Below are 12,279 nucleotides of genomic sequence, written 5' to 3'. Positions count from 1 at the left end.
CACATCAAACCTAATGGGGTTAGGTATGTTCACTCTTGGATACACTCATATGTACTGAACTTTGATGTGTTGGTATAAGTTCTAAGAGTTTTTGAGAGGTAAGAGTTATAAGAGAAGTGGATGAGTAGTGCTGTAAGGCAGCTAGTAGCCGATGGTTTATCTGACCTAGTACCTCACCCTGGAATGTTCCAGTGATGTGTGGGAAAAGCAGAATAGATCAGAGATTCAGGATCAGGTAAGTAAAAGGTTAGAGCAGAGCTTAGATAAGTACAAAGAATAAGTAAGGAAGAGTAGGAAGAAAGAGGAGAACAGAAAAGAGTAAGAGCAGAAAAGGCAAAAAGGAAAAAGGTAAAAGCAAAGAAGGAGAAGGAAAAGAAAGATCAGAGTAGCGCAGCATAATGCCATGAAGTTCAAGAACAAGTTTGAAGTTTTACGTTTTGCATGATTGCTATACCTATATGTTATATGTTGTTTTAACATTTGAGGACAAATGTTTTTTTAAGGGGGGTAGAATGTAATACCCGGCTTACTCAGGCATCGAAATTCCTGTAGTCCGGTGGAATTTCGGATGTTGGAGTTGCCAGTAAGGGTTTAAGCAAAGGTGTTCAAAAAGGATTTTGAGTTTTGAAGAGAAAACGGCGAAGGAGACAAAATGCAGGTTCGGCCGCCGAAGGTGACATTCGGCCGCCGAAAGTGCTAGAGGTTCGGCTTCCGAAAGAAAAGTTTGGCCGCCGAACGTTGCATGGTTTCGCCTGCATGTTTGGCCGCCGAACGTGGTTGACCAGCTCCTCTATAAAAGCCACTTAGGGCGGTGGAAGAGGCAAGTTTTCTTCCTCTTCCCACCCAAGGTGAGCTCATGTCCTCCTTGGCATGATTTCTTAGTCTTTCCAAGTTTTTTTAAAGTTTTAGTAAGCTTTTGACTTGGTTTTGAAGGTTTTGAGCAAAAGGAGTAAGTTTTGGAGTTTGAAGCTTTTGGAAGTGTTTTCTCCACGTTTTGAAGTTGAGGTCACACCAACTCAAGAGGTAAGGGTTGATCTCTATGTTTTATGGTATTTTAAGCATGTTTTATGGAAAGTTTTAAGGGTTTTATGGGTTGGAAGTGTTAGATATGCATGGGTGTGCATGGGAGGGTTTCATGGACCCTTTGTGCACTATATGTTTATGTGTTGATGTTGTTAGAGTTTAAGGGTGTTTTAGGACCCTTTAGGTATGTTTAGAGGTTTTATGCATGTTGGGTATGTGAGGAAGGGTTGAGGAGAGGTGTTGGTGCATGAACTGGGTTCTGGAAGAACTCAGGTTCGGCCGCCGAAGTGAGTTTCGGCCGCCGAAAGCCTTGTGGAGGTGGCTTCGGCTGCCGAAGGTGCACCCGAAGGAGAGATAATGGGACTTTCGGCCGCCGAAAGTAGAGGTTCGGCCGCCGAAAGTAGGCGAGTTTCGTCTCTGGAAGAGACTTTCGGCCGCCGAAAGTGTCGCCGAAGGTGCTCTGTTTTGCCTTCCTTTGCATGAATTGTCATGCATGTTTATGAGGCATTAGAGGGGTTTTGGGAAGGTGTTTTAGAGTTATGCTAGAGATGTTTAACACCGCATAAGAGTCCTTTTGTGTAGGATTTGAGCAGAGAAGAGGTGTTTAGCTACAGTACAGAGTTGGCCCAAGTTAGTAAAGCAGAGGTTCCAGGTGAGTGGGACTAACTATGCATGTTTTAAATTAAAGAATGTTTCAGCATGATCCATGCATCATAATTGCCATGTTAATGCTAGGATGGTTAATACTAAAAGATAATAATGTGATGAACATGAGACATGCATCATGAATGCCATGAGATAATAGGTTGTTGCACTAGAACCATGAAGATGCTGCATTGCATAACGGGATAAGTATGCGGATGAATGTTGAATAACCCTGTAGCCCTCAGTATGACATGAAAAGTCGAGAAAAGAGTAATGGAAGAGTCAAGCATAAAGAGTATGAGCAGGGAGGCCTAATCGCCCTGACAAAATGTTTTCAGGAAGTTAGTCAGGAGGCCTAATCGCCCTGACAAAATGTTTTCAGGAAGTTAGTCAGGAGGCCTAATCGCCCTGACAGAATGTTTTCAGGAAGTTAGTCAGGAGGCCTAATCGCCCTGACAGAATGTTTTCAGGAAGTTAGTCAGGAGGCCTAATCGCCCTGACAAAATGTTTTCATGAGCTAGTCAGGAGGCCTAATCGCCCTGACAAAACGTTTTCAGAACTCAGTCAGGAGGCCTAATCGCCCTGACAAATCTGTTTTCAGAAAGTTAAGTACAAAAGAAATTTTACAAGTGAGTCAGTTAGGAAGAGGGCTATAGGTGACAACTTCTTCCTTGATGTGTATTATTGTAATGTGAAGTATGACATAAGAGCATGTGTTTTAATGAATGGTTTTTATGGATTCCACTCACTGGGCTTTAGAAGCTCATCCCTCTCCCCTATTCCCATTTTTGCAGGGCCAATTAGAGTGATGGATAATAGGAAGGAGCTATGAGAAGTTAAAGATGGTAGAGACTAAAGTAATGAAGAGTTATGTTTGAGATGTAATGAAATAGATGGTTATGTAAGTGATGATATGTTATAAATGTATGCATGTATAGTATAGTTGTGGACATGAGAATGTATGGACATGAGATGTATGAATGTAAAGAGATAAAGTAAAGCTAGGAAGAGTATATGAAATATGGTTTAGAGATGTGCTATGCCTAATGTCTATGGTTGGCTAATCCTATAAGGGGTACATGATCAATGAGTTTTCAGAAAGGATATGTTTTCATGATGTATGAAATGTTTTCAAGAACGAGTAAGTTTAAAGAGAAAAGATGTTTTAAGGAAGAATGAAATGTCTTACAGAGGATTTTATGGCCAAGCTTAATAAATAAGAGCATGCATGCGTTGAGCTTGGAAAAAATGAAAGAAGAGTTTTTAATCACAGTCCCTCGGGGTAAGCCTGGGGCATTTAAAGGTATAAAGTTTTATGAAAAGAGTGATCATGTAAAGGATTAGACCAGATGTATAGAAGGAATGTCAGGCTTACTACGGGTCTAGGCGGCCTTAAGCCGATCTGGATCCTAGTGCCGAACAGTTTGGAACCGTTACGGAAGGGTACTGGTTTCCGGGCTGTTACAAATACACTTCAGTTTGGAAATCATTTAGAAAAAAGAGAATAAAAGATGAAAATAAATAATATTTCTATTCGTTTATGGTAATTTTGTTTTTTATAAAGCGAAGTTTATTTTGTCTATAATTACTAGAAGAAGAATTATTAAATTCTGTACTGGTGAAATTATAAGTTATAAATAAACTATTTAAAATCAAAGTAATTATAAAACATATTATTTCTTATTTTTATTTAAATAAATGAAAAATAAAAAGAACGAAAAGTTTATATTTTCATAAATTTTTTTTTCATCTTTTTATTATTTTATAAGAGTATATGTAACTATAATTTAAATTGAAGAAAATAATGATTATTTTCCACTTTTTTTCTCTTTTTAAATAAAAGAAAAATAAAATCTCTATCATTCTCTTCAAATTATTCTTTTTTTCTCATGTTTTCTAGGTATCCAAACAAAATTATTTTTGGGGTGAAGTATTATAGTCAATTATGAGAAAAAAGATTCATGTGTATTTCCCTTTTCTCGTTGTTTTTTCCTATTCGTCTAAATTTGAGCATGTACTTTTTCCAATTAACGTTTGAAATTTACCCACAAAGAAAAAAGCTACTTCTTTCTGTCTGTCTACTGATGTAAGGTTCATAAGAGGAGTGCTCGAACAACTCCACATTCCTTCTTTTTCCCTTTCCACTCCTTCTTTGGAGAGCTTTTACCCCTTCTCCGATAAAGTAATATTTAGATTCCAGTTTTAATTAATATTATTTAATTAAAATAAAATAAAAAAAATTAGATTTAAAAATGAAAAAATTTTATTAAAACTTTTTAAAATTAAAAAGTCACTTTATAATAATTAAAAAAAATCATTTATAATAAAAATAAAAACTTAAAATATAAAATTATAAAAATATCTAAAATATTAAAAAAATAATTAAAATATAAAATTTTCATATTAAATTTTATGATATTTACTGTTGTTATCATATTTTCGAAAGTAGTATATTTTAAAATTTTTATTTAAAAAATTATCTCAGATACTGTGTACATAATATTTAAAAATGAAATAAATCATTAACTCTATAATTTGAATAATTGAATAAAACAAAGAAAAAAGTAAATAATTAAATGAAGAAATACTTATAAAATTTTTAAATTTCAATAGTTGTCCCACAGTCCTTGGTGGGTATCGAGAACTTTAAAAAGCAATTACTAAAAAGTATGAATAAACTTTTAATCCTTTTAAAGTTTAAATAAGTTTAATGACTTTTTAAAAATATTATTATTTATAAAAAAATTATTAATTAATTTTTCAAAATATATTAAAAAAATTTTAAAATTTTTTAAAAAGTTATTAATTAGTTTATTTATTATTTTTAATTATTAAATATTATAAAAAATTTTAAAATATATTAAAAATAAAGAGATTAATTAATAAATATTTTTATAAAACTAAAATATCAACTAATTAATTTTTTTATACTATATAAATTAAATAGTAAAATAAATCACTTTTTAAATCCTTAAAACTTTTATCAAAACTCATTTAAATTTAAAATTAATTATTTACTTTTAAACTAATATATAATAGCTATTTAAATTTATAAATTTTTTAAAAATAACCCGTTAACTCTCGGTTTATAAATTAAAAAATTAAATATTTAAATCTTTAAAAAATAGATTAAAAACCACTGAAATTCTTATCACATAAATTAATTTAATTTTTAAAATTTAATATTTAGTTTATAAATATATTTATTTATATTTATATTGTTAATAAAAAAATAATAATGTTATAAAATAAATAAAATATCATAAAAATTTATAACTATTTAAATTTAAAATGATTATAAAATATAAACTTTAAAAAAATTCAAATTATCTTCTATTTTTCAATTTAAAAAAAATAATTAATATTTTTTTAATAAAATTTAATAAAAAAATTATGAAAATATAAAAATTGCTAAAATTCATTCAAAATTAATAAAAATTATAAGATATTTTTTCAGTTAATTTACAATATTATTTAAATCCCATATCTATATAAGAAAATTACATTTAAATTTTTAATATATTTTATTTTTTATTTTATTATATATATTATGTGGTAATAATTGTTTGATTTTTAGTTAATAAGAAAAGAAGACATATACAATTGTTTATGGTTTTAATGGATATAAAATTAATTTACTGTATATTAAATTTTAATTATTTTAAAATTTTTAAAAATATTTTATTTATTTTATAAATTTTATAAAATTATTCTATTTATTTATAATAATATAAAATAATATAAATTATTTACAAATTAAATTATTAAAATATAATATTAAGATTATTTATTTAAAAACTTAAATGATTATTTTTATATTTATTAAGAATTATTCTTTTATGGAGATTTAATGATGGTAAATTTTGAGCTTTATTATGCTATTTTTAATATTATAAAGCGTCAAATAAATTATTTTATTTGATCGTGATTTAAATGACTTTTAATAAAATTTTCAAGAATTTAAAGAGGTCATTTATTTTAAAACTTAAAAAAATGATTAATCGATAGATTGTTTAAAAATATTAATGATATTTTAATATATTTTTAAAATTAATGAATTTCTCAATTATTATACAAATTAAATTAAATAGTAAGTTTTTTTAAATAAATTATAATTTAATAAAATGATATTTGTTTAATAATAAATATTATTTTTTAAAATTTAATATTAAAATAGTAATTTTTCCTTAATATTTTTATGTAATATGCATTAAAAACTTTACTTATTAAGAAATAATTTGTAATATTATATTTATTTTTAAAATATTATTTATTTAATTTTTAATAATTTTTTCATGGGAACGGAGTTATTTATGACTTGGATTGGATGTGTACGTTTCATGGGAATGGGACTACGGCCCAAGGGGTTGGTGGTAAGGGTCCACCACGTTTAGGATGGGACAGCGATTGTAATGCAAGTAAGGATGATTTGGCTGTTTCACGCTTAATTTTAATGAGAAGAATATAATATGAGATTTTTAATTTATTTAAATGTATCTCTAATTTATTTTAATATATTTATTATTAAATTAAATTTATAAATATAAATTAATATATAATTAAATACTGTAATTTAGTTTTTAATTTATTTTTAATTTTAATTATTTAAATATATGTTGAGGGCTTATATTACAATAAAATTTATGTATTTTACTGTTATGGATCCTTAAATTAATTTATTGTCTGTGTAAATTTCGTTATCTTTTGTAATAAAATAAGTTTATTTATAAATAAAAAATAAAGTGTGAAATATTATATTCTAAATTAAAAATAGTATAAAATCCTAATTATATAAGGTATCTAAATCCACCAATATGAAATATGTAGATTCACTGTATGTAGCCTTTTTCTAAAGCCGCACTGTAAACAGTTAACAAGCTGATTTTTCCTCAAATTCTCCTATTGGCCAATTTCCCGAGCCCACCATTTATTATTTTCGTTTATATATACTCGTCTCTCCTTCACTCTCTATGTATCGCGAATTCAGCGATTCCTAAATCCATCTCCCTTTAATTTCCAACTTTTTCTTTTTTCTCTTTTTTCTTTTTTCTTCAAGATTTCTGCTTTGTTATGGCTGACACCAAAACCCAGGCGTTTCTTTTAGCTGGCAAGAAGAGGACTGGTCAAGATGATTTAGACGGCGATGATTGTATTCTTGCCAAGAAATCCTCGCTCTTATCTCCTGCCCTTGCCTATGGCGACGATCCTATTGCTGCATTAGCTGCTTCACGCCACGAGTTCGGTGAACATGGAGGCGTTAACATGTCTATCGAGGCATCCGCTACTTTCACCGTCATGGAGCCCGACACCATGCGTCGTATGTTCTCCGGTGAGCTGGGTCCTGATCGTGACTTCTTCATTTACAGTCGTCACTTTAATCCCACGGTGTTGAATCTTGGCCGCCAGATGGCCGCCCTGGAAGGAACAGAGGCTGCCTATTGCACTGCTAGCGGTAAAATAACCTCAATAGTAGATGATCTTATCCTTTAATTAAGTGATAATAAAAACAAGGCTCTAGAGAAACTGAAAGTCACATTTATGATGTGGAACAGGTATGTCTGCGATATCCTCGGTGTTATTGCAGCTTTGCAGCAGCGGAGGACACGTGGTTGCTTCGGCGACTGTGTATGGTGGGACTCATGCCCTGTTGAGCCATTTCTTACCAAGGGCATGCAACATAACGACGACATTTGTTAACATTACCGATCTAGATATGGTGAAAAATGCTATAATTAAAGGCAAGACGAAGGTGTTATACTTCGAGTCTATGTCGAACCCCACTCTCACCGTGTCTAACATCCCTGAACTCAGCAGAATTGCTCATGACAAAGGGGTCATGGTGGTTGTAGACAACACTTTTGCTCCAGTCGTACTCTCTCCGACACGTTTAGGGGCTGACGTGGTTGTGCATAGTATTACCAAATTTATCAGCGGTGGAGCTGATATTATTGCAGGTATATATGTTAATTTGAAGATTTTTATTCCTTAATTTTTGGAAAGCATGAGGTAATAAGATCTCATTATTAATTAACATAATTAGGGGAATCTAAGGACAATTATTCTGTTGGTACACATATATAAAAATCCAGATTAAGAGTTGAATAGTGAATTTCAATTGAGTTGGAAGAGTTTCAATTACAAATGTGCCCTTTATTTGTTTAGAGATTTTATCTTTACTTTTGTTAAGCTTTTTGCATAATTGATTTGAGAGGGCTAATTTAATTATATAATAATAAAAGTATGTAGAAATTAGATAAGGAAGATAAGAATGTCTGATGAGCACATGACATCATATTAGAGGTAGATGCGTTTGAGAGATATATAAACGTTCAAAAGCTTACTGATTATTAATTTCTAGTTTTATTTGAAGTTAATTTTGTGTGGTTATTTTTGAATCCAGGTGGGTTTTTCTTTTTTTTTTTCATTTTTATTATTATCATGTTTTTATGTGGACTGGTATGGTGGACATGTACTACTTAGAATCTTCCATGTGATTCTGAGTTTGATGTTTTTTTATTTTTGGGTTTTTTCCTTGGAGTCCACATGTGACGTGTCTTTCATTCAGTTCCTTGGCGTGACATGCTTTTGAAATATGATTAATTAATTCGATTAAAATGGCATTGGCAGGTGCTATCTGTGGGCCGGCTAGCCTAGTGAACTCAATGATGGACCTTCACCAAGGCACACTAATGCTTCTTGGACCTACAATGAATGCGAAAGTAGCCTTTGAGTTATCAGGTAGAATTCCACATTTGGGCCTCAGAATGAAGGAACATTGTCACCGAGCAATGGAATTCGCCACCAGAATGAAGAAACTAGGCCTCAAAGTCATCTACCCAGGCCTTGAAGACCACCCACAGCATGAGCTCTTGAAATCCATGGCCAATAAGGATTATGGTTTCGGTGCACTTCTTTGCGTTGACATGGAAACTGAGGAAAGGGCTAACCGATTGATGAACCACTTGCAGAACTTCACTCAGTTTGGGTTAATGGCTGTGAGCTTGGGCTACTATGAGACCTTAATGTCTGTGTCTGGTAGTAGCACCAGTAGTGAAATGAGTGCTGAGGAAAAGAAACTGGCTGGAATATCACCTGGACTAATCAGGATGTCTGTTGGTTACATAGGGACTTTGGAGCAGAAATGGAGCCAATTTGAGAAGGCCCTTTCCAAAATGCAGGACTCAGGCTTTGCCTACAAGAATTTAGCTTCACTTGGTACAAAGTAGAAGCATATATAATAGATAGCCTTAGAAATAAGATAGTTCTGAGTGGTTTTCCTCCTGCATTATGCAATAATAAATCAAATAACCTTGTTAATGTGCATGTACAAAGTCAAACTCGTTTAAGGAATCTATGTTGCTTTAGTGCTGAAACACTATTCCTCGTCTTTCAACTTCAGTTACTTACTTTTTTATTTAAAAGGTTCAACTTCTAATCATCAGTTTGGAATCTAATTCGATTTCCATTTTAATAATTTTTTTATTTAAAATAAAAGAAATTATTTTCCTTTAAAAAAAATTATAATAATTGGATCGACGTACTGGCGAAAATGCGATACATTGATTATGGTGTGAGTTTGTGGTGGCATAGATTTTTGAGGCGATTGAGTTTGGCGATAGGACTGAAGCTATTGGGGTCGAAAGTTTTGCCTGGGGTGTCAAATGAAAGTCGATTTAAAGTGTGGATACAACACTATGAATGCAGGTGGATGATCCTTTCGTAGGTTTATCTACGAAAACCTTGTTACGATTTCTCCTTCTTCTAAATGATAAGGTTCAGTGGACTTCTCGTAACGTCGTCGATGATGAACTGCCAACGTCGCTGCGATCCGAACACTTCATCGAACCATTCAATCGGTAGGAGCAACAGGCGATGTGTACAAAGGGAAGGGACGTAATCAACGCGAGCTGATGACTCCTTACTAGGAATTCCTTGTTGAAGACCAACAATTGCAATGATCTATCCCCATCAACAATGAAATTTCAAAGATTATCCGGGCCTGTCGGCCAAGGCTATAAACTCGTTGAATATATCAATGTAACGCGCATACAGCCCAAAACATCTAAGGGTATCACAGACCTGTTATTGCCTCAAATTTTCTTGGCTTAAAAGGCCATAGTCCCTCTAAGAAGCTGGCTGTGGAGGGTCACCTCTGCATAACTAGTTAGCAGGCTGAAGTATCGTTCATTAACGAAATTAACCAGACAAATCGCTCCACCAACTAAGAAGGCCATGCACCACCACCCATAGAATCAAGAAAGAGCTCTCAGTCTGTCAATCCTTACTATGTCTAGAGTAAGTTTCTCCGTGTTGAGTCAGATTAAGCCGCAAGCTCCACTCTTGGTGGTGCCCTTCCGTCAATTGCTTTAAATTTCAGCCTTGCGACCATACTCCCCCCGAAACCCAAAGCCTTTGATTTCTCATAAGGTGCCGGCGGAGTCCTAAAAGCAACATCCGCTGATCCCTGGTCGGCATCATTTATGGTTGAGACTAGGATGGTATCTGATCGTCTTCGAGCCCAGAGCCCCCAACTTTCGTTCTTGATTAATGAAAAACTCTTTGGCAAATGCTTTCGTAGTTGTTCGCCTTTCATAAATCGAAAAATTTTACCTCTGACTATGAAATACGATTGCCCCTTAACTGTCCATGTTAATCATTACTCTAATCTCGAAGGCCAATAGAATAAGAATGAAATCCTATGATGTTATTCCATGCTAATGTATACAGAGTGTAGGCTTGCTTTAAGTATTCTAATTTCTTCAAAGTAACAATGCCAAAGGCACAACCTGGCTAGTTAAGGCCAGGAGCGCATCGCTGGCAGAAGGGACGAGCCGACAGGTGCACAACGCGAGGCAGACCGTTCAACCCAACCCAAGGTCCAACTACGATCTTTTTAACTACAACAACTTAAATATATGCTATTGGAGCTGGAATTACTGTGGCTGCTGGCACCATACTTGTCCTCCAATGGATCCTCATTAAGTTTGAATTACCAGACTCGAAGAACCCGATATTGTTATTTATTATCACTACCTCCCTGTATTAGGTTTTGGTAATTTGCGCACCTGCTGCCTTCCTTGGATGTGGTGGCCATTTCTCAGGCTCCCCCTTCAGAATCAAACCCTAATCCTTCGTGACCCCATCACCACCATGGTAGGCCTCTATCCTACCATCGAAAGTTGATGGGGCAGAAATTTGAATGATGCATCACCGACAAGATGGCTATGCGATCCATGGAGTTATCATGAATCATTAGAGTAACGGGTAGAGCCCACGTCGACCTTTTATCTAATAAATGCATTCCTTCCAGAAGTCAAAATTTTTTGCACATATTAACTCTAGATTACTACGGTTATCTGAGTAGCAGATACCATTAAACAAACTATAACTAATTTAATGAGCCATTCGCAGTTTCACAGTTTGAATTAGTTCATACTTACACATGTATGGCTTAATTTTTGAGACAAGCATATGACTACTGGCAGGATCAACCAGGTAGCATTCCTTCGCGACGTCATCACTCGCACGAAGGCCCCAGCATGCCGAGGGTTCGAGATGGGCACACCGGTCGTTCTATTACCGATGGCATAATTGGGCTGATGGAAGGAGAAGATTCCATCCTCCTACATCACATTTTGCATCCGAGAGCACAACGGCAGTCCATGGGCCATGGCAGCCAATAAAGGCATGCTTGAAACACGGATGTAGCTATGGGGTTCGCTTCACACTCCAAAGGGGGTGCAAAGCGAAAAAAGGGACATCAAAACTTTCAAATTTTGATTTGTCGGTATGCAACACAGGAACCCATTCATTGCACCAAGCCACAATTCACTCTTGAGCTGCGACTGAAAGGGATCGAGAGGCAACAGTTCGATGCTCCAGCAAAGAGCCGGCTAGCAAAAATGATCTAATAACTGCTCATGCACCACCACGTACACTGAGCAACAACTCCATGCAATGAATTGCCCCCCAATAAGTGAAAGCACGACAAGATGTCGAAACGCCAAATGGAGCAATTGCGTGCACCGCTATGCGGGAGGACAATCCGATAAGGGAGAATGCAAATAATGAAATGCAAAATAGTTATGAATGGAACGTTCGATTCTAACGATAAAGCAATCACTTCAACCAAAGGGAATCACCCTACATACCACCACCTTGCCTCGACTGCTCGCATGACGGATTTAGCACGACATGGGGTGCCATGCCTTCCCTAAGCACTCACATTGTCTAAACAAAATAGTAGAAACCGAGATCATCCCATCAACCTTAGCAATGTAAACAGCATGGAGGGAACAAATGGGGCAATGTGACAGTCCAATCACTGCAACCAAAGAAACTCGTCGTACAATACTTCAACATATGCCTCGACAGCTCATGTGTCGGTTCGGAGAAATAGGTGGCATGAAATGCCATGCCCTCACCTAAGCAATCGCACGTGTTGACAAAGTAAAAGCATCATGCTCATCCCCAAAGCCTAAGCAAAAGCAACTACCACAGTGGGACACATCAGCACAAGAAACAATGCGCCACCGCAACCAAAGGAAATTGCCATTGTGCTATAGCATGTCCCTTAATGCCACTCGCACATAGGATTGAGCACGACATTAT

The 12,279-nt window shown here is 34.5% G+C and overlaps 1 protein-coding gene across 1 annotated transcript; it reads left to right on the top strand.

The window, feature by feature from the left end:
- The first annotated feature begins 6,632 nt into the window (after nt 1-6,632).
- On the top strand, nt 6,633-9,041 carry LOC110608299 (methionine gamma-lyase). The gene is made up of 3 exons (XM_021747520.2): nt 6,633-7,120; nt 7,221-7,622; nt 8,296-9,041. The coding sequence occupies exons 1-3, from the start codon at nt 6,739-6,741 to the stop codon at nt 8,892-8,894; spliced, it is 1,383 nt and encodes a 460-aa protein (XP_021603212.1). The 5' UTR covers nt 6,633-6,738; the 3' UTR covers nt 8,895-9,041.
- The last annotated feature ends 3,238 nt before the right edge of the window (nt 9,042-12,279 follow it).

Source organism: Manihot esculenta, chromosome 1 (genome assembly GCF_001659605.2).
Source record: "Manihot esculenta cultivar AM560-2 chromosome 1, M.esculenta_v8, whole genome shotgun sequence".
NCBI classification, from domain to species: domain Eukaryota; kingdom Viridiplantae; phylum Streptophyta; class Magnoliopsida; order Malpighiales; family Euphorbiaceae; genus Manihot; species Manihot esculenta.
This window is presented reverse-complemented; position numbering and strand designations above follow the sequence as displayed.